We start from the raw sequence: 23,756 nt of genomic DNA on the forward strand, positions 1-23,756 counted from the left end.
TAAAAGAACCAGAATGGATGCTTACCATTTACATTGGCTTAGGAAAAGACAGATTCAAATTAACATCTGACTGTAGGAAGGAAGCAGATTGATAATTCCACTGGCAGTGCTATTATTTAGTATTAAGGAATCCTGATTCCCAAAGTCAAATGCCTAGTAAAAAGAATCAAGAGGGAAACAATATATCTGTTTGCTCTTCCTTTTGAGGTAACAAAAACTACCATGAGGTAAAAAATCACTCTTCTAGGGTTCTGAATGGACAACTCTTGCCCTGGAAATAGGGTGGGTTTAGAGGATCCCAGTGGTGGCACTGAGACCAATTAGATAACAAATATGAAGAGAAAGATACTCCACTAGATTAAGGGTTATGCTTGAACTCACGTGAACCCAAATGTCCGCCCTTGTCTTTGCTGTCTCATGACCAACACTGGAGTTCAAGATGTGCTTTGTGGCTGAATCAGATAGAAGTGTGTTATTGGGTGACCCCCCTTGGGGAGCTTTGAGAGTAAATTCCAGCAATCCTGCCCGAGACAGCTCCAGAGTCAGGAGCTCATGTCGGTCTCAATTCTCGTCACCTTACTCCTGCTCAGAACAGTAAGAATTTAGAGATGATGTAACAATGAAATCAGAACTGACAGTTTTATTTCCCCTGGTCACAAGCAAGTGGCTTCAGAATTCCTTCCGTCAAGGGAACAAGCACAGTGACAGTTGTGACGGAGTGAATTTGACACATGGAGTTCAAAAATACCTTCCACTTCATCTGGGAATAAAATTATCTTTTAAAAGTGGCGCTGGAGTATAAATGAGTTCAAATTATCCACTGCCCTCAGTTGGTAGTTTGCAAAGTGGATTTGACCCAGCCCAGGCCCTGAGCCAATTTTACCTCTATCTCCCTCCTGCATATGGCCCATGAGGAAGAATAGATCAAGCCCGGACCCCCGTCTAGAAAGGGCACTTGAACAAGCCACCTGCAGAAGGTCTCCTGAGTGTTTTGTAGCACAGGGAGGAGGGACTGGGCTTGCCCTGTGTTTCTGGGCAGGCCTGTTGCACACATTGCCTGCAAGGACGAGGAGTAGGCCTTTCCAAATGTTTATCGAATGGATTAAAGATAGTTGTCCTTTCTAGTTTGCAGTAGGGAGATGGGGCGAGCAGGTGGCACGGGGTGGGGAAGGGAGGTTCTTTTTAATCTCCTCTGTTGTGGTCCTGCCTGCTCAGGGAACCTGCTGGGGCTCACCGTGCACTCCAGCCAGCCACCCGCACCGACTCTGCCAGTCGCGTTCTGTACAGTCTCTGTATTACAGTTCCCTCTCCCTCTCTTCCCTCCTCTCCTGCCCATCCTCCTCCCTCCCCATCCCCCCCACACCCCCCCTCCGCTTCGGTCTCCCTCCCCTTTGCTCTCCAGCTGATCTCTAACTCTTTAAGGACAGAGCCGGGTTTTGTTTACTATTGTATCTCCAGTGCTTAGGTCAATCCCTGACACACACTAGGTGCTGAGGAAGTGTCTATTTGATAATAAAGGTTTGTTTGACAAATAAATGGAAAAATTAGAAAGCAAGAATTTTCTCCCCTGCCAGATTCCAAAGAGTTATTATTATTTTTTAATGTTAAGAGTAGCAAAGAGTATTTCAGTACTCCCATTTGTCTTAGAATCAGATGGAAGAAAATTAAAGTCAGTGTAAGTCTGCTCCTACTGTCCTCGTGTTGATTGTCTCTGTGGCCCTTCGAGGTCTACTCTGCTTCCTCCCTGTGATCTGTGAACACCAGGCTGAGGCTTTTATTGGTTCCGCCAGGAGCTGGGAGGTTGTGAAGAGAAAGGGATGGTGGCATTTGCACTTCCTGGCTTTATCCCTGCCAGGCCACTGACACAGAACCCTCTTACCTTATCCTTTCACGGTGTATTTTAATTGCTTGGGATAAATATTGGGAAACTAATTTAAACACTGTGTTAAAAAAAACAGTAGACTTCGCGTATGTGTTACTCCTGACGTGTGTGTGTTCATGTGCACACCTGTGATAGGGGAGTTTAGAATGCCTATTTTGCTTTTCAGTAAGCAACAGGGAAAACAAGTATTTTTGTCTAAAAAGTAAAGTTGATATAATAAGCCCCTTTATATTACATGCATTTTAGGAAATCTCTCATTGAAGGGAGTGATTTAAATGGGAAGTATCGTGAAATAATCATTAAGGAGGGCATCTCTCAGCCACGAGGACTTGCTGTTCATCCAATGGCCAAGTAAGTATTTGTGAAAATAAGGCCCTTTCTGTGGAGGTCATAGGACAGTTTATGTTTGGTGTGCTAGTGTCCAAAATTTGTCTTAAGACCTCAGGTGGTCAGTGGAATCAGAAACCAAGAAAATCCATGAGATTTGTTCAAATGTTCAGAAATGGTATGGCTAGCATAACTTCCTCATCCTTTTAATGTCTTTTGTTTTTCCTATAGAAAACTTTATTGTTTCGATACCCTTTCATTTTAAGCAAATTCAATTTCTTTTTGAAAAGAAGTGGGTTGTAATTCATTAATCAATGAAGCATAAGCCCCTTACACTATGTACTTTCTTTAAAAACTACATTGTTTCTTGAGAGAGGATGATATTTGGATTGCATGGCTTATGAATTCTATTTAGAAAAATCATAAGTTCCAGTGATAGGTCATTCCTAGATTTAGGGAAGAGGAAAGAAAAATCGTGAAATGTTAGGAGGTTCTATGTTGTTAATTGTGAATTAGTGACAAATGTTGGTTTAAGTTTAGAGAATTAAGTTAAGGAGAATAACTAATTCCTTCCTAGTTAAAAATCAAGGATAAAAGCTCATCCTATTTTATTTATAATGGAAATTTTATGATGGTCTGTGGGAAATAATAAACTGGTAGAAATAGATAATTAATTTGGAGCCAGCCGCATGATTAAAACAATGAGAATGTAACCATCTCTAAACAAGCCAGTGAAAAGATACTGAACCATATTGAATTCAAAAAATGTGCCTCAGCACCTGATTTACAGAACTTAAAATTGACCAGGTTAACTGAGTATATAGTATAAGACAGGATAATAGATAAATATGCTCTTCCCTTTATGTTGTAATTTTACATATACAGCAAGGTTTACATATGCATAGCAGAGGGACAGGCTAGCAAGATTCCATTGCCTTTTGTAGCATGAAACGCTAATTTAAGAATATGCACTCAAACACTTTTGGTTAGTAATATACTACAAGTTTTTAAACTAACAGCTCCTTTTTTATCCAATCATCTGAGCCTTAATTCAGCATTTTCTGTCCAAGTTGTTGTACATAGAGAAGGTAATTTTTTTCTTTTGAAAATTGTGTCCAATATTCAGTGCTATACTTTCTCTTTCTGTATTCCTTGGTGTACCACTTTAGTTTATCCTAAAGTGATTTTCATTGATGTTTTTAATAATGAAAGAATAAAAGAATTTTTTTTCCTTGCAAGTTTTATTTGTTGTGTGCTTTCTTGATTAAAGGAGATTATTCTGGACTGAGATGGGGATTAATCCACGAATTGAAAGTTCTTCCCTTCAAGGCATTGGCCGACTGGTTATAGCTAGCTCGGATCTGGTCTGGCCCAGTGGAATAACAATTGATTACTTAACTGACAAGTTGTATTGGTGCGATGCCAAGCAGTCTGTGATTGAAATGTCCAATCTGGATGGTTCAAAACGCCAAAGACTTGCCCAGAACGATGTAGGTGAGGCTTTGGAATGGGTGATTTCTTCAACTTGATTGAGTGTTGATGAGTGTTAAATACAAAATGTGTTTACACACACATACACTCACTCACCCCCCCCCACACACACCCTTAAACATATGGTGAGAAAGGAATACAGACAAACAGACTAACAGATTTCTGCAGAGATTTATGAGCTACAAAGATTACTTTAACATTGGAATATTGGATAAAAAATAGTGATGCATAATCATTTCTCTTTGCCAAGATTTCTTAAAATCAGAATGAAAATATTAAACATTTTAAAGCTTCTTTAAGAATAAGAACTTGTTCAGCTACTATCATTTCTTACGTTTTCTCAAATGTCATTTTCACAAGTGATAGTATCACCTTTAGCCATTCATGTGCAAAGGTTAATACAGTTTTCCCTCCTGTTATATTTTCAGATTTTGCATGGGGTGTCATGTATTTTCATAAATAGTTTTGAAACACTGTAGCCTATGCTAACTGTTAAAAGAGAAGTACAAACTGTTATGACATTATATAGCAGTAGGAGATTCATTTTGACTCAGGGAATCTGCAAAGACAGTATTTGAACTGGGCCATGTGGTAAATAGATGGTGATAAAACATTATCATTTGAGATAAGGCTGCAAAAATTGGTCTTTGTATGTTAGTACTGCCAGGATATGTTAACTGAAATTAATTCTGAACGTACTAAGGAGCCATTGCATATTCTTAAGCAGGAAACGTATCTGATAATATTGGTATATCAGCATAACCACTTAGGTAACAGTATAAGTGTTGGATTGGAATTTGGAGAGAAGGAAATGAGTTAGGAGGTTATGATAATTGTTCAGTCAACAGTTAATAAAGGCCTGAGCTAGAAGATTTCCATTTAAAAAGTAGAATGGAGGATTAGAATATTACAAAAATCACTGTGAATGAAAAACTGAGAGGATTTGGTAACAGATTGGATGTCAAAAGAAAGCCAAGGTGATGTTAAAGATGCTTTGGGAATTTAGAAACTGGTTGGTTGGGAAGATGAAAAAACATGGTCTTTCTCTTTTGGGAAGAAGCTAACAAACTAATAATCCATGTAAGGTATTTATTTTGCCCTTTCTCTTCGGTAATGAATTTCTAGATTTGTATTTTACATTAAATAAATCAAGATAAATATAATTAAAAATTTTACACACTTCCAAGCTTCTTTAAAAATTGACATACTTCATAATAAATTATAAGCTTGTGTATAATTGTAGACTTTAATCATCCATGTGCCATTATAGGAAGTGGAGATACAGTGGAGAGTAAAACAATTATGGTTCCTGTGAAGTCACGGAGTCTAGTAGGGGAGATGTACATTGTTAAAAAATACATCTCCCAAATAAATGTAAAGTTATAGCTTTGATATACGGAGGTATAAAGGGATTTGGAAATTCCTAACTAGAATGTAAAGACAACATATTCTAAACCAAAAAAGCATAGGAGATATTTTGTAAATAATTTGTATTGCTATAATCTGTGACTAATGCAACTTCCTATTAAATACAAATACAAATAATCTGGTATGTAAACATCTAAATAACCGTTCCTACCATTACAGTGCCATCTACTGGTAGTTCAACTGTGGCTCCCCTGTAAACAAAAAATAAGGAAGATTATATCTAGTGTGGGGTTTGTGTTGAAAAACAATAGCTAATTCTGACACATACTACAACATAGATGAACCCTGAGGACATTTTGCTAAATGAAATAAGCCAGTCACAGAAGACCAATATTGTATGATTCTACTTACTTAGGGTATCTAGAATAGGCACACTTATAGAAACAGAAAGTAGTATAGTATTTGCCAGGGACTAGGGGGAGGGAAAAACAGGAAGTTGTTCAATGGGTATAGATTTTCAGTTTTGCAAGATGAAAAAATTTCTGGAAATTGGTTGCACAGCAATGTGAATGTATTTAACATTACTGAAACTGTGGGTTAAGTCTTAGGCTTCGATGGTAAATTTTGTATTATGCATTTTTTTATCACAGCAAACAAAACAAAATAATAACTATATAGAAAATTCCCTTCCTGCATTTATGGCTTTAATTTGGGACAAAGGCTAGAGACCAAAATGAATCTTAATGGCCCTGGTCAATAATGATGGGTGGAGATTCATTTCACCTGGAAAAATCGTTTGAGTTTGCTGCCGGTAGAGGGCGACATTCACCCTAATCCACCAAATCCATTGCTCATTAGCAAAAAGACTGGCCTGGGGAATGTGACTGGATGTGATCAAAGCTTCCAAACCTAGGGTCCTTAGCTTTAGCCTCTAACCACTTGAGATAGTATATTAAAACATTCCCCAGCTTACTAAATACTGGACTATCTTATCAGAGCTGTTTCAGTGGCATGGAGAGGTGGGTTTAGTTGAGGTAGGATCAGAAGAGGCCACTTAGGGGTCGATTGGAGCCATGAAAATGGAAGCAGCAGATAATAAATAACTTCCAAAAAACTTGTCTGAGAAGGGAAGGAAAGAGACAAAAAGACGTTAGAGGGGTCAAGGGGATGAGGGAATTAAGATAGGAGAGACCTGAACATATTAATCAGCTAAGGGAAAGAAGCTGGTAAGATGAAGAGAATAGAAGAGAATTAATATAAATGAAAGGAGTAATTGACAGAACAAGGTGCTAGAGAAGGCAGGAGCACAGTCAATGGACTAATTTTAGTTAAGAGGAGAGATAGGAAAGGAAATGTATTGGTGGAGATGGGAATTTGAGGAGGCTATTACTCAATTACCTGAGATTTTTTTAAATGTAAAAATCTCAATTTACAGCAACCTGTAAATTTAGTCTACTACTTACTACTGCCATTCAAAAGACAAGGAACCTAAGACAAAGAGGGGTAAAATAACTTACCCAACTTACCCAGTCAAGTTGTTTAGTCTATAAATAGTGACAGAATCACTGAACACAGAAACATTCCTGCTATTCCTGACATAATACCATTATGAGTGGTATTATGTCAATCACCCACATTCTCCCACTCTCTGAATGCTGGATGACCATGGGCTTTGCTAGGACTTCATACCACCAGGCTCCCACTCTAAGAAGAGGTTCCCTCATCATGTGGCTTCTCCTTGATGTAGGTGGCTCAAGGAAGTGGCTCATACATTGCTTAGCGGCTGTATTAAAGAATTGATTTAGTGTAGGAATTGGATATCTGTTTCAGGCCTTGTCCTTTCAAAAATATTCATGGCAAAGACAAGATGTTTGTAATGGATCTGAACTGCTTCCAGGTCACCCATTTGCTGTGGCTGTGTTTGAGGATCATGTGTGGTTCTCTGATTGGACTATGCCATCGGTAATAAGGGTGAACAAGAGGACTGGCAAAAATAGGGTACGTCTCCGAGGCAGCATGCTGAAGCCCTCATCACTGGTTGTAGTTCATCCATTGGCAAAACCAGGTACACTGGACGCAGTCTTTCTTTGACTGGCATCTGCAACTCTTTTAATCGTTTGACGGCAGGGAAGGGGGTGTGTGTTGCACTTCTCACTAATTTGGGTAGATGTTAAGATCTGCTGAGATTTGGATTTCGTTTAAACTAAGATAGTCTGGTAATAAGTTTGGGCTTTATCTCTCCAACCTCAGCTTTTCTTCTCCTGAGTAGCTTTTACTTATTTGCTCCTTTTCAAAGACTTTTGGGTTAAAGGCACTAAGGGCAGGGGAGGGGATGGGTGGGGGGAGCGATTTAGAAACCCGCAGTGGAAGCTTCTGCCTACACTGGGCTTTTCCCCACCTCCTGAGAATGCAAGTGAGTGAGCTTCAGCCAGGAGTAGGTAAGCAAATGGAAAAGCCACTTAGTTTCCCATAGTAACTCTTCTTTCTGAATCACCGTTTGTCAGTTCGACTAGATTATGAGTCAGGAAATAGGAGTCCTATCTTCCCAAATAGCTTCTTGAACAAAGGTACTGGCTAAACTCAATAAATACTCCTAAGGTAATAACATTCTGAGCTTTTCTTAGAACCAGTGGCTCTTTATAGGTACTCTTCTGAAATAGCTCTTGATATAAACAGCTCCATTTAGATAGTTTCTTTCCCCCAAAGCTGTACACTGATTTTACACCTTTTCATCTCCAAGCCCATCTGTGAATGTACCTCCTCTCTGCTAGGAGCAGATCCCTGCTTACATCGAAACGGAGGCTGTGAACATATTTGCGAAGAGAGGTTTGGAACTGCTCAGTGTTTGTGTCGTGAAGGTTTTGTGAAAGCTCCAGATGGAAAAACGTGTCTGGCTCTGAATGGCCATCAGATATTGGCAGGTAATATGATAAACTATGTGGCCAAATTATCTTACTTTAGCTCAGGAATATTGTTCTACATTGATTTTTATGCTTGTGCTAATTTTTAATATTTTGTATTATTAAAAGCTCCCTTGCTTTAAGCGATGCCAAGCTGTCTTTTTTTTTTTTTTTCCCTCTGATGAGTTTGGCCTCCTCATTACAAACTAAATTCAATTGACTTCCTCTAGCTGTAAAATTAATGAACAAAAGATAATATTCAAAGTCTTAAGTTCCAGTGTTCCAGCCCCCCATTTTTGGTGGAGTAGCCCATCCTTGGAAATAAATGCCAGTATTTTACCAATTCAGGGAATGTTCAAAGACATTTTGTTTAGAAGTTTTATGGCCTCGATTTTAGAGGTAGTCATATATAAACCCCCTGCCACATGACTGTCTTTATATGAAAAGCAAAGTCCTTTGTAATAAATAAGTTTAGGATACCAGACAGGTGTAGGGAATCCAGCCCGACAAGGCTTGTGATCCACGGTTTTAAAAACTAAACGTGACTTTGAGGAAGAAGAGATCTAATATGACATGTAAACAGTAGTACTGATTTACTTCCCTTGAATGTGCATCCAAACAGGTAAGGTGTATTTGGATTCATCTCTTGATATCTTATACCAAAGAGAACTTAAATTTTATTTTAGATGTTTTTTAAAAATTCATATTTATCCAATAGGCATGATATGTTAGGTGACATTGACAGCAAATAAATGGATTAATTTATCCATGGACCAGAATTGGATATTTTGGATTTTCTGAACTTTCTATCAATTGTTGCCTTAGGATAACAGTTCTCAATCTTTTTGGTTTCAGAACCTTTTTACACTCTTAAAAATGATTGAAAAACTCGAGTTTTTGTTTGTGTGGGTTATATTTATCAAGATTTATGATATTAGAAATTAAGACTAAAAATTTTAATATCTCTAAAGTTACAGTAATATTCCATTATATGTGAACATGTTTTTATGAAAAGAAATGAAATAACTATTTTTCAAAACAAAAATATGTAGTAAGAAGAATGGCATTGTTTTACATTTATATCTTTAATATCTGACTTAATAGAGGGCAGCCAGATTCTCCCATCTGCCCCTCTGTTAAAGCTGTTGCTGTGTTGTTTTGTTTGAAGCCTATGAAGAAAATCTGGCATCAGACACACATGGAGCTGGAAGAGGGAAGATTGCTTAATAGCCTTTTCAGAGGACTTTTTTGTATATCTTCTTTTGATATTATACATATATCAGAACTAGACAGATGGTAGTTTCTTAGAGTTAGTTGCTATGTTGAATCTGAAGCCATATCAATGAACTTCTTGTCCTCTGCTATGTTAAAACCCAGTGTTCTGTTTTGCACTTTGAGTGGATCTTTTACCATGCATGATTTTGTTGCATCATGTTTTGGTCATTTAAAAATATTGATTGACTGAGTTATGCAAGTCTGCCAAATATCACATTAATATACCTACAATAACATTAATTATTATTATCAAACTCATCAGAAAAGTCTTTGAGTATCTGGATTTTGTTAAAATTTTTTTGTGGAAAATTTTCCAGAATTCTACTTTCCACTTGAAAGCTTACATTTTATTACTGGCAACAAGCACTGTGAGCTAATTTTCCTTGAAGTGACGGCATCACTTCATTCATTTTTGAGAAAATATCAAATCCCCAAATGTTAATGACATAGTTTATCAAACATTCTTTCAGGTAAAAATCATGTTCAATGAAAAAAAAAAGAGCCTAGTTTTAGCTCGTATCTCTGAGCTCACAGGTGCCTTTCCTGCAGACAGCCGTCATAACTTCAGTGTGTGCACAGTGTTTTATGTGCTGCTTCCCATTTCATTACGCAGAAGATTAAAGAGCCAGGTAGTCCACGGTCAAGATTTTCAAAAATTAGTAATTTTACTGCTCCATCATGGGCTTTTAAAGGTGAAACTGGAGCGTGTGTGTGTGCGCATGTGTGTGTGTGTATGTGGCAGTGAAGAACGTGACCACAGTAGAGAACATGCTACTAGTATCATGACTTGATTCACGCTAAAGCACCACACTTTCACCCATGTCTGCTTTTGCCCCATCAGTATCAATGTTGACAATGAAAATAACAATACAGTTATTTGCCTTTTATGAAAATAGTTTTGACCTTCTAGATGCCATGCAGTGAGACCCCAGGGATCCATGGGCCACACTTAGAGAATACACAGTGTTTTAGGGGTTCCATTTCTTCCATGTTCTGGGGAGTTGCATAGGTTCCATGACTATGTTAAATTATAGCTTGTTTATGCCCTTCCACATTTCTAAATACTGGCAAAATCAGGCTAAAATAAATGTCATAAGCAGCCTAAAGGAGAAGGGGTATATATGAAAGGCAGGTTGGGGAGATCATCTCACTAATTTGTCCTCAGTAATGGCGAGCAGTGATTATGAGCTGATTATGTTCGTAAGGATTTTGGTATTCTACTTTTATTGTTTTTGCCAGTACCGAGAAGGGTCCTGTCTTTCCTCCCTACTGGCTCTCCCCAGCCTCAATTATAAGTTCATGGAGTGAAGCTGAGACGGTGTGGTGTAGCAGAGAAGGTTTTCTAAGCCACCAAGACCCTGGTAGTTTTTCTGAATCCTCCGACTGTAAGAAAGAGTCTGAACTCACAACCAGCAAACAGCCATAAATACAAATTAACTCAAACATTTCTTGAATCACAAAAGGTAAATTAATTGTATCCGTTGGCCTTCAATAGGTAGTGGAGCAGATCTGAGTAACGGAGTAATACCGTTGGACATCTTACCCAGCAGTAGAGAGCTTGAAGATAATATTACAGAATCTCAACATACGCTAGTGGCTGAAATCATGGTGTCAGGTATGAATAATGAGTTCTCCAATACAGCTTTGGTTCCAACAATTTCCATCCTACTAATTAGAAATTCTGAACGAACTCTCTAACTTAATGTTGACTAAATCTACAAAAAGCTAGTGAAGACAAACTTTGGACTCAAACTTTGATCCTTCTCTTCTGAATGGTTTATCTGAGGAAGATGGCTCCATATTAGAGTGGACATGAACTTTACTCATTGAGAGTCGTTGGACTGAATCTTTTTTGAAGAAATCTAACTTGGAAACAAAAGTGAAAAATAGGCCAGGACAGATTTGGGTGTATCCCCATCCATGCCTAGTATTTTTGGTGTTTGGCCCATTTAGCTTTACTTCCGTCAGTGTGAAAAGCAGATGGTAGTTGATAAGCACATATAGGCTGGTTGCTTCAGCTGCTCCAGAAAGTCCACAAACAGCAAATGTTAGATTTTTTTTTCTTCTATAAGATATTGCCCATTTATCACCAAAATGCTAGATAATTTATTCAGTGTGTAACGACTTTAGGGAACCTAATTCTTTTATACTCTGTGTTCACTCATGAAGCTAGTGGTTTTCAAACTGGGCTTAGCTCAGCCCTAAAGCTTCTGCAAACCCCACCCCTTCTTCATGCTAAGTCTCTGCCTTTCAATCAGTGCAGCTCTGCTTTGAAGCATTTTATTTATTTATATTTCTGAGTGAGACTTAATTTTATTACTGTATGTGGCTAAAAATAAATTTGAGAACTCCACATTGGGACATTATATACACTTAAGCACAACTTTTGTGGTCGGCAAACTACAATTTTCGAGGCCCTGGGACCTCTTACCCTTCCTTATAGGATTTTATCAGTGTGATTTTTGATAAAATACAAAGAGGTGAATATTTTTAGTAATAATAATTTTTACAGAGCTTTAGAGTTTACCAGGTCCTTTAAGTATATCCTCTAATTTGACCCTTATCACAATCTATCATTTTACAGATTTGAAAACTAAGATATGTGAAGTTAGTGACTCGACCAAAGATTTTGAAAATTATGACCAAGTAATTAATTCATATCAAGAAAAGAATTACTGGAAACATTGTCATGTTAGGAATATTATTCATTTGGTGACTATTTATTTACCATACACCGTGCTAAATGCTGGTGATACCATACTTAGCTAAATATAGCCCCAGCCTCCAAGGTCATAGTCAGATGTGTAGACAATGTGGTAGAATAAAACAATATACATAATATATATTAGCAGTATAGAGAACCTTTTCAAAGTCACTAGGGATCCCTAGAGGTTCATAGAGGATATTTTGAAAGGCTAATGTTTGAGGGACTCAAAGACCAAGGTGAATGACAGACAGTAAATTAGGCCACGTGGGTGGCATGGGGGAGTGACAAAATGGCTAAAGATTTGGAATACATATATAACAGGCTGTGTTTGGCTTCATGCCTGGAGACTGCACTCTGCCTCGTGTGGAATAAATGAAATTGATTGTCTTGATGAAGATTACCTCATCTTTCCCTCCCTGGATTGTGTTCTATTTTGTCTTAGCCTGTAAAGTTTTAGTTCTACCTGTGTTAGGCTAAGGGGTCTTATTTATATTTTGTTGTGAAATTTCATTTCAAACAAGTATCTATACTAAAAAAAATTTGAAAACTTTATGTTAGATTTTAGGTCCATATCTTTTTATTCTCCAAAGACACAGAGTGATATGGAGCAAGTAGATCTGTGTACAACATGGCAAAGAGATTCAATCATAAAAAGTTTCATTGTCAAATTCACTAAAATCACGAATTCTTCTAAATTCATGAATAAAATGTAAAATTCTTAACTTAGCCTATTGATCCCTGGAGAAACTAGCCTGTACCCACCTCACCAGCCTCAGTTGGTGCCCTTCTATCCCCAGCTTTCTATGGCCTGCTTCCATTACATGGGCCTTGCCTGTAACATGCAGGTGTTGTTTTCTCAGCCTACAGGGCTCTTTCTAACCCCACCTCCCCAAGTCCTGTGTATCCTTCAGATCTCAGCTTAATATGCTCTTTCTCAGAAAGCCTTTCCTAGTCTCCTGACCAAGTGAGGCGAGAGCTGTTTCAGCTCCCTTGGGACCCAGTATTTTTTCTTGATTGTGCTTATTACACCTATACTTCAATAAATAATCATGTAAGGAAACAGAGCCCTTGTCTATATTCTCCACCACTGTATTTTTGGCCCTCATTAGGATCTGGCACATAGTAGGTACTTCAAAATGAATTAATTTTGTTAATTTTACAAACAGACCCCAGAGTCTTTTCTAGTGTGATAAGGCTAATTCTGATTCAGGCTGTCACAATACTCTTCTTCTTTATCATTCTTATCTAGATATGTAAATATAATATTTTATAGTTCTCAAAAGATTCTTTTAAAAAATCACTTTTTCTTCAAGTTCTTACAACAACCACGTGAAGTAGACTGGACGGAAACTGCCATCTGCATTTTAGAGAAGAGGCACGTGAAGCATATGCATGGCTTCCTTGTGGAGCTAGTCTGCGGCAGGAGGAGCTTTGGCTGTGGCTCATTCCTCCTGCAACTGCACATGCATTGCTTTTCATTATGCAAAGCTGCCTTGGGGTTTGCAAGTCACCAAATAAATCCTGAATCATATGTTAATTTAAGATAATTCCGCAAGTGATTTAAAATGTCTTGGGTAATTTGATACTGTCCACCATACACTCTGAACAGCCTTGTGATTTGGGAGCTAGTCTTCCAAATAAATGCTGAATCCAATGGTTAATTGGGTTAGTCTGAACTTAACCATCTCGAAGAGTCATGAGTGACAGGAGGTGACCAAGCAAGCATGAAAGGCCCGTGTTCCCACAAGAAAAATCTTCTCACTCAAATAGCTAAGCAAATCAAACGCAATTACCCGATGGCTGCATTCACATGGCACCTGACTCCTATTTAGATCATTTAACTTTCTTTAATTTATGGGCAACTTTGGAGGGTTTCTTGACCTCCTCTATACTCAGATGAGCAAATTTACCAGTGAAAAGACAGAAGATAGTTTATATCCTACTGTGGTATGTCAGGTACCCCCAACTCCAACAGAGAGGAGGCATTTGGAGAATGATTATATACATAAGTAGCTAAAGGAAAAAACAACTTGCTCATGTTTATGGCTCAAAAGGCAACTCTGTCTTCTGGGGCATTTGCATTTCATTGGAGTATGAAATCAAATGATCCATTTACAGCATTTAGTTTGTATGGTTCATGACTCTGTAAAAGTCCCTTGAGGTGGGGCTTCCCTGGTGGCGCAGTGGTTAAGAATCCGCCTGCCAATGCAGGGGACACGGGTTCGAGCCCTGGTCCGGGAAGATCTCACATGCTGCAGAGCAGCTAAGCCCGTGCGCCACAACTACTGAGCCTGTGCTCTAGAAACCCCGAGCCACAACTACTGAAGCCGGCACGCCTAGAGCCCGTGCTCCGCAACAAGAGAAGCCACCGCAATGAGAAGCCTGCACTCTGCAACGAAGAGTAGCCCCCGCTCACCGCAACTAGAGAAAGCCCGCGCACAGTAACAAAGACCCAACACAGCCAAAATTAATAAATTTGAAAAAAAAAAAAGTGCCTTGAGGTTTGCAAGTCACAGCATAAATCTTGATAATAAACATACATTTTGACATACATATTCTATTATATATCAAACATAATTTTAGTAAATTGACAATAAATCTTTTTATGATTAAATCTCTTTGCCATGTTGGTACACAGATCTACTTGCTACATATTAGTTGCGTATCTTTGAGAGATAAGAATATATTGACCCCTTTTGTATGTCACAACGGTTGGGAATTCTCGAATAAAGCAATACAATTTTTGAAGTTTGAGTCCATTTAGTCCTAGAAATTGTATAGTTCAAATTTGCAAATGCTTTAAAAAATTATAAATAAGTTCACATGGGGGTCTTTGAACACCACATAATTCTTTAAGACTAAAGATTTGTTGAGAGCATGTAAACAGAAACATATGGTTTGTGGATCCTTTAATATAGATATAGCTTACAGATCAGCACAGTGTTTCTATTTGGAGGTTAACCTGCCCCAGAACTTGAGAAAGGAAGTACTGGAATTTTCCGTAGAATGCAAAACATTGAAGTCCATTTTCTCCTCTGAGGTCTGGAAATAATCCTGTGGGGTTCTCGCTGTTTGCAGATGATGATGAGTGTGGTGCCTTGGGATGCAGTACACAGGCTTGGTGTGTTTCAGAGGGAGAGAATGTCACGTGTCGGTGTTTGAAAGGATTTGCCGGAGATGGAAAACTGTGTTCTGGTAAGAGCAAAATCCAAATACACATAATATCTGGAAAATAGTGAATCAGAAACATTCTCTCAGATCATACTGATTCAAAATCTCCAGAAGGATTTATGTTACCCTCAGGATTAAATACATTATTTGATATTAGCTAAAAAGATAATGGGTGTATGAATAGAAAATAAGAAACATGTAACATATTGTTATATTACATTGAGTTATATTAAAATTCCATAATATAGACAATTGACATTAAGGAGAAGAATTTTTTTTAATATAATTGATTTTTTAAAAAAATTTATTTATTTCATTTACTTTATTTTTGGCTGTGTTGGATCTTTGTTGCTGCACACAGGCTTTCTCTAGTCGTTGCGAACGGGGGCTACTCTTAGTTGCGGTGCACGGGCTTCTCATCACGGTGGCTTCTCTTGTTGCAGAGCATGGGCTCTAGGCACGTGGGCTTCAGTAGTTGTGGCACGCAGGCCCAGTAGTTGTGGCTCATGGGCTTAGTTGCTCCACGGCATGTGGGATCTTCCCGGATCAGGGCTCAAACCTGTGTCCCCTGCATTGGCAGGCGGATTCTTAACCACTGCGCCACCAGGGAAGCCCCAAGGAGAAGAATTTATAATTAGCTTTAAAAGCATGAATCTGAGTTCAAGTCAAATTTATAAACTCCCCGATTCCAATAAAAACACAGCTTTTCCCCCCAAAGGCTTAGGTCATAAGTTTTAGTTTATTAAATAGGTTTTGCTGGATGGGTTACTATTTTACATTGATAGCCGTTATTGTAAATGTTCTTATGGTCTGAAACTCTGGCACAAAGTGATTTACTTACACATACTTAGCTAGTCAAACACTGAGAAATCTGTAAAAATTGATTCAGAAATGAACTTTAAATCCAAGATGCAGGGTTTGCATCACATTTGCAAGCAGTACCTGTCAATGGCTGGATGATTGTATGTACGATTATACTATCCTTTCCTACTCTTTTCCTTTATACCAGGGTTGCCTGTGTATTTCACTAGCTCATCATTTTGCCCACAGATATAGATGAATGTCAGCTGGGTATCTCAGTTTGCCCTCCCACCTCCTCCAAGTGCATCAATACTGAAGGTGGCCACGTCTGCCGGTGCTCAGAAGGCTACCAGGGAGATGGGATCCACTGCCTCGGTAAGAGAGCTGTGTGCGGAGGGCCAACGGTGAAGGCAGGCCTTGGAGAGTCACCAAACACTGGGTGTGGCGGGCTGAGAAAAGACAGGAGAGAACTGCGGTGACACACATGTTAAGACTAAAAGAGGAGTTGTGTGATCTGTTCAAACTGACATATTTCAGTTTTTGGTAAATAGTCAATTGCGTGCCCTTTGGCTGTGACCACACTAGTCAGCTTCTACACTCTGCAGAGGCTGTTTTCCCCTCTGCCTTTCTAATTCTTTCTCCGGGGGTTGAGTGACATCAGTGCCTCGTTGATAACTCCACACCTCGAGCCATCATGGGGGGAACTGGACAGCATTTTCTTTGACGCTGAATTTGGCAATTGAACCGTGGTGAACTGCAGAGCTGATGTGGGTTTGTTGGAGGTCACGGCTGTGTGTAATGGGAAGGAAGCGTGGTTCTGTGAAAGGGCTCACCGGCTGGCTCTTGATAAGTTCGAGCCGTTGACATTTAGAATCAAGCAAGGAATGATTAAGACCTCTTTCATAATCACCGTCCTCTGCCAAGGTCTGGGTGTGGCTTGCTGGGTAGGGAGTTCACTTAGTGGATGTCATGTACCATTCCAGGTGTAACACAACGTCACCGTACAAGTGAAGACCTGCCTGAAGCCATCTTGGCCCAGTAAAATAGTTATCTCAAGTTTTATGGGGCTTTAACATGTCTCTTTCAGTGTTTTCCTTTCCTTCTGAAAACATAAAAATCTTTTCACTGTGAGGGGAAGATACCTTGATAACAAACTAAAATGGCATTGCTTTCTCCCACATGTTGAAGTTAAAGATGAAGTATCTGTCATAACTACCAATTTTCTGGATCTGGTTGGTTTAAATCAGACCTTTATCAGATTAGTTTTGTAGAGTCCACAGACATCTGTAAAGGCTCTTTAAGCACATATTTGGCTGTCAATTGGGAAAATGTCACTGCTCTAACTAAGCAGGCTCATGGATAATTTAGACAAACAGGCTTTATATTTAATTTACTTTGAAGAAAAAGGAAGGTGTACTTTCTTGGATGTTTAAACTCATTATACTCTGGATTCTCACTCTGTTACTCACCCATCTCCTTCCATGGAGCAGAGTGTCATGGCCCAGCCTGCCTGGTTGGCATGGCGTCTCGGGCCACATGGAAGCACTGAGCTTGTTCTTGTTCTCCGCACTGCCCCCCAGCCCCATGTATATATAGTAGATATAGAGAGGTAGTAGATATAGTGCTTTGAACCATGCCTGGCACACAATAAGTGCTATATAAAACTGTTGTTGTTATTCTTAAGAGTAGTTGTGTTTCTTGGCCAACAGTACATCATTGTTTTTCCTTCTCTCTCATTCTCAAGGTGATAGTTCATAGAGATTACAGTAGGATGTCAGTTTAAAAAAAAAAAAAAAAGACTCCCTTTGGGCTATTCAGGTTAGTGATTCAATGTGGCAAATATTTAATTGACCCCTATTAGTGCAAAGACACAGTGCTAGGATCTGTGAGGAATACCAAGATGAGGAAGGCAGTCCTTGCTTACATGGAGAATATGATCTGAAAGAAATGCAGCTGTGATAAGTGGTGAAGAAAAGTATGCATCATAAGAGAAGTAAAAACTAAGTGGAAGTTCAGAACTGGTAGACATATCTCTTTGAGGTATTGGGAAAGACTTCATGGAGGAAGTATCATTTTGGATGGAACTGGGGGCATAAGTACATTTTTATTATGCAGAAATGTGAAGGAGTGGGGAGCATCTCAGGCATGAACATATCACAGGTCTTATTTGGGGGAAGGGGGGTAGAGAAAAGCCTAGAGCCTTAAGTATAGACTGTGTGTCTATACTGTGTGAAGGAGAACAAAAACTGAGTCTGGCGAGGTGGTGTCTCCATCTGCTCTGGCTACCATAAAAAGTACTGTGTAGACTGGGTGGCCTAAACAACAGACATTTATTTTCTTAGAGTTCTGGAGGCCATAAGTCCCAGATTAAGGTGCTGGCAGATTTGGTTCCTGGCGAGGACTCTTCCTGGCTTGCAGACGGCCCCCTTCTTGCTCCACACTCACATGCCCTTTCCTCTGTGGCTTGTGGAGAGAGTGAGAGAGGGAGAGAGAGATACCTCTGGTATCTCTTCCTCTTCTTAGAAGGACATCAATCCTGTTGGATGAGGGCCTCACTCTTATGACTTCATATAAGCTTGATTGCTTCCTCATAGGTCCTGTCTCCAAGTATAGTCACTCTGGGGGTTAGGGCTTCAACATAAGAATTTTGGGGAGATGCAATTCAGTCCATAACAGGTAAGTTGAGTTATATTTGTGGAAAACTAGAATCTGAAAGTCAGGCATTGGGGTTTTACTTCTCTAGACCAGCACCATCCAGTAGAAATATAATGTCAGTCACATATGTAATTTTTAATTTTTTGTAGCTACATTACAAAAAGCAAAAAGAAACAGGTGAAATTAATTTTAATAATATTTTATTTAATTCAATATATATCCCAAATATTAGCAGCTTAATGTGTAATCAATATAAAAATTATTAGTATCATCATTATTATTATTATTATTTTTGATGTGGACCATTTTTAAAGTCTTTATTGAATTTGTTACAATATTGCTTCTGTTTTATGTTTTGGTTTTGTGGCCACGAGGCATGTGGGATCTTAGCTCCTGGACCAGGGATCAAACCCACACCCCCTGCACTGGAAGGTGAAGTCTTAACCACTGGACCACGAGGGAAGTCCCTCATCATTATTTTTTAATTGGAGTATAGTTGCTTTACAATGTTGTGTTAGTTTCTGCTGTACAGCAAGTGAATCAGCTATACGTATACGTATATCCCCTCTTTTTTGGATTTCCTTCCCATTTAGGTCACCACAGAGCACTGTGTAGAGTTCCCTGTGCTATACAGTTGGTTCTCATTAGTTATCTATAATATAAAAATTATTGATATATTTTATGTTCTTTCACAGTTGGTACTATGTCCACAAAATCTGGCGTGTGTTTTACACCTACAGTCCATTTCAGTGTAGACTAGCTGCAGTTCAGGTGCTCAATACCCACATATGGTGATGGCTACTGTATTAGGCAGCACAGCTCTAGGAAACAGACAGCTACTGGCAGCATCTGAGTCAAGTGGTGCAGTGACGGGAGATGTGGTTCGGGAAGATTAACGTGGCACTGGTGTTTAGGAGAGAAATGGAGGAGAGATGGGATGCAGGGAATGTTGTAAGGCTGCTCCTCTTACAGCAATGGAAACTTGAAGAGAAGAAGGACCTAAAGGTTAGGGTGGTGGTAACTGAGAAAAGAAAAGATGGGTAGTTGGGAAAAAAAGTGATGACTTCGTTCATATTTATGTAAAAAAGGCAAAAATGTTGAATTTGATATGATCTGAACTACTAAATGTTTACCTAGAGATAGTTTACCATCTCCAGCTTTCCCACTGAGCCACATGTGCTGGGAAATTTCCTTTCCTTCCAAGCAGTAGGAAAACTTCCAGCCTCGTGTCAGGAGTTTACCTGCGTGGGCATGCGGCCAAGGGGCCCAGTCCATCTCTCTCTTCAACATTTATAATAGAATTTTTGAATCTAAAAATGTATAGAGCTCTGAGAACATATGGCATGACAGAAGTTGAAGATGCTCCCTTTCCAGAATATTGGGTTTTCCAATTATACGACCCTCTGTTCTCCTCTGCACCCTACTTTTCTCTTTCCTACTCCCTTTTCCTGACAGATATTGATGAGTGCCAACTGGGCGTGCACACCTGTGGGGAAAATGCTGCCTGTACAAATACGGAGGGAAACTACACCTGCACATGTGCTGGCAACTTGTCTGAACCTGGACGGATTTGCCCTGGTAGGTGGGTGGGTGGTCCAGATCCAAGGGGAGAGACTTGATTCTGAAAAAATCAGTACCCAAGTGTATTTCCATTAGAGCTTCTAGAAATCATTCAGTTCAATCAGGCTGGTGAGTTTACTTTCCTGATTAGATTGATGCTGGGGTTGAGAATGTGAAATGGCCCAAGTTTTCTTAATTTAATAGCATCTGGAATAAATCCTTTTTTATTATTCACAATTCAATAAAGGTGGGAACACAGGTGGTTCTCTTTAACTATGCAGCTAATGTCCTGATTTGTAGTGTTGATTTTGGGGGCTGCTGGAAAAGCTCTGCAGGGCTAGACAGGTTGAGGAGGATGTCCGGACTCTTAGCATTTTGAATCACTTTCAAGGATTTTAAAATAAGCTTTTTCTGAACTTAAAATTTTTAATCTAAAGGTAGAATCCCATTTTTAATGAACTGAAAGAAGTAGCAAAATCACTACTTTTTTTTTTTTTCATTCCTTTAGGAAATAGCTGTTGCCAAAGTGAAGAGGTAGATACTATTTCGTCTTGTTATATAAGGGGGAATATGGTTTGCAGAGGAATTGTTTTTATAAATAAAGTTGGAGTTTCAAGGGATATCAGTGTTCATCTATGCCATCTCTCCAGTTTCAAAATGGTTCTATTCCATTCTAGAGATTTGACATATGTAATTTGAAATTCTTAATAAAATTGCATTTAATTTTTTAAAAATCAAGTCAGTATTTCTTGATCTGAATTAGAACCTTAAAAAATGTTAATAATGGTCACTTCCTGCTTCCTGAACCCTCCCCCATAACAGCAGTATCTTCTCACCATCAGCACCCAGAAGGGGAGCTGGCTTCAGAGACCCTAGAAGCCAGGGTCAGCTAAGTCACTGCCAGCTATTTACCTGTCTCAGCTCTGCAAGCAGAAAACATCCTGAGAAAGGAAGGTTCTGCACTTGCTCGGGTCTCTGTTTTTTTAGCATGTTATTTTCTCAAATAATTTGCTCTTCTTAAAGGTACTGAAAGACTCCTAATATTTATATAGTCAGCTACACACCCTAATGTTTTCCTTTTAAAGAGCAGCAAGCCATTCAATGAAACGGACTTCCCCGCTTTGGCGTCCCCTCTGTTATGGTAACATTTCCTTTCTGTCAAAGTTGCTAGTCTTGTCTTTGAGGGCTCCCCTGCAACTTAAATAGTTTTTAGAAGAAAGTCGCGTGTGGGAGAAATTTTTGAGACTCCCAGGAAACTAGGGGTAGTGGACTGTGTAGTGGTAGGTGGTTTATAAGGCATGAAGAGGTACTGTTGTTCAGTGAGACGCTCTTAAGCTAACTGCTGTTTCACACAGCGTGTGCTTTTGGATGATGGATGTGCTTTTATAATGAGATCTGCACTCGGAATTCATATGGTCTTGGGATTGACCATTCTCTTACAGCTTCCAGCATGCTTTATGTCAAATAATGCTGAACCTAAGGAAAGAATGGCTGGTTCCATGGTGAAGGACACGAGGTGTGGTTAAGAAAGTGAAACTGTTGTTCTATATCACACCTATTGTTCTATCTCACAAATTGTTCACAGAAACTACTTCCTGATATTGATATCTGAAAGACCCCAATCACTTCAGAAAGTAAAAGAAATGCCTTTGCTTCTTCTAGACTCGACTCCACCGTCTCATCCCAGGGACGATGGCCGCTCTTCTGTGAGAAATATTTACCCCGAATGTCCCCCGTCCCATGATGGGTACTGCCTCCACGGCGGTGTGTGTATGTATCTTGAAGCAGTCGACAGCTATGCCTGCAAGTAAGTCAAGCTATTTTTCTGATGGCACAGAGATATGATATTGCAGCCCATAACTTTTAGCAGATTCAGAAAACTTATATTGAGATTTTTCTATAATTAGGCTTTTCCATAGGGAAAAATATATAATTTATATATGTAACCCTATATTTACATATATAAATTGTGTGTGTATTACACCTTTCCTGCATATTTCACCACCCCCCGCCCCTAACCCGGTGCTAGTGATAAATATTAAATGTAAGGAACTGGTTATTTTCCCTCTTACTTAAATAACTTGATGTTACTACTGGTACAGGCTGGGAAATAAACTGAGAGAATTTCTTAAAACTTTGATTTATTTTCTGCCAAATAGATGGAGTGCACCAATGCTATGTTTCTGAATTTTAAAAAGTGTTATATATATTCACACTGGACTTCTTGCCTTCAATGCTCAAAACTAACATATTTTTTCCCTCTTGACTTCCTAATGGTTGGCATTTACATTTTTGTTGTTTGGTAACAACTGCTGGATGCAGCCATGGCTGCCTTTGCTCTGCTTTTGTCCCCGTGATGATTTCGGTGGGCTAAGTGTCAACCTGAAGAGAGGGTTCAAGGAAGCCCTGGAACTATGAGGTGTTCCTACCGCACTCACTCAGAAACCATGCCCCTCAGTTTTTAGTAAAAACCACACCCAGAAGATCTAGTTTTGTATCAAATCTTACTTTTAATTACTTTCATAATTTGAAGGCAATCTGAGAGAATTGATTGATACTGAAAAATGAATAGGTCTCCTATGGCTGGACTCCTGACTCATTGATAATTTTCTCTGTGCCTAGTGAAGGAATGATGAAATACTTCGATCCTCACAAATAGATGCTGTAAGCTTAGAGGCTTTGATTATTTTATCACTAATAATCAGCAGAAACATCGTCTAAATTATAAGAAGAATAAGTTATATTCTGTGACAAAGTATATGGCCTTGCATTATAAATCACGTCAGCCTGACACAAACAGTGAAAAATGCTCATGAATATTAGCAAAAATGACTCAGTTCTAATAGAAATCTGCTTTCATATTCATATTTCATGCTGTGATTTTCTAACCTAAGATAAATTTAGTACTTAATCATCCTTGATTTTGATCATAAGAATCAAATTGTTTTTACCTGTTCATAGCTTCTTGTTGTTACAGATAATGAAATTATGAAAACAAGTGTCCTAGCAATGGTCTGTGTTTCTCTCTGACACTTTAACTTTGGGTTATTAAAGACATTATAGACCTAGAGTCTGTCATACAAAGTGAAGTAAGTCAGAAAGAGAAAAACAAATACCGTATGCTAACACATATATATGGAATCTAAAAAAAATAAATGGTTCTGAAGAACCTAGGGGCAGGACAGGAATAAACACGCAGATGTAGAGAATGGACTTGAGGACACGGGGAAGGGGAAGGGGAAGCTGGGACGAAGTGAGAGAGTGGCATGGACATATATACACTACCAAATGTAAAATAGATAGCTAGTGGGAAGCAGCCGCATAGCACAGGGAGATTAGCTCGGTGCTTTGTGACCACCTAGAGGGGTGGGATAGGGAGGGTGGGAGGGAGACACAAGAGGGAGGGGTTATAGGGATATATGTATACATATAGCTGATTCACTTTGTTATACAGCAGAAACTAACACACCATTGTAAAGCAATTATACTCCAATAAAGATGTTAAAAAAAAAAAGGACATTATAAAAAGAAGAAGGGTACTGCAGGGTTGCCTATTGCAGTCAGCACGTTAATTTCATTTGGACCTGATAGCAGCAATTCATTAAATGATTTGTGAACT

The 23,756-nt window shown here is 39.0% G+C and overlaps 1 protein-coding gene across 2 annotated transcripts in view; it reads left to right on the forward strand.

The window, feature by feature from the left end:
* The window catches only part of EGF (epidermal growth factor), a 102,186-nt gene that overhangs the window by 57,113 nt on the left and 21,317 nt on the right, over positions 1–23,756 (forward strand). The window contains exons 12-20 of one of the 2 annotated variants that reach the window (XM_082462766.1): positions 2,129–2,233; positions 3,480–3,703; positions 6,966–7,133; positions 7,840–7,989; positions 10,736–10,858; positions 15,029–15,145; positions 16,172–16,297; positions 20,033–20,155; positions 21,800–21,944. In XM_082462766.1, coding sequence (XP_082318892.1) covers positions 2,129–2,233; positions 3,480–3,703; positions 6,966–7,133; positions 7,840–7,989; positions 10,736–10,858; positions 15,029–15,145; positions 16,172–16,297; positions 20,033–20,155; positions 21,800–21,944 — 1,281 coding nt within the window. The remainder of the gene's footprint in view (positions 1–2,128; positions 2,234–3,479; positions 3,704–6,965; positions 7,134–7,839; positions 7,990–10,735; positions 10,859–15,028; positions 15,146–16,171; positions 16,298–20,032; positions 20,156–21,799; positions 21,945–23,756) is intronic. The other variant, XM_082462765.1, reaches the window with a different exon arrangement.

Source organism: Balaenoptera physalus (assembly GCF_965194825.1).
Source record: "Balaenoptera physalus genome assembly, chromosome: 5".
Lineage (NCBI taxonomy): Eukaryota > Metazoa > Chordata > Mammalia > Artiodactyla > Balaenopteridae > Balaenoptera > Balaenoptera physalus.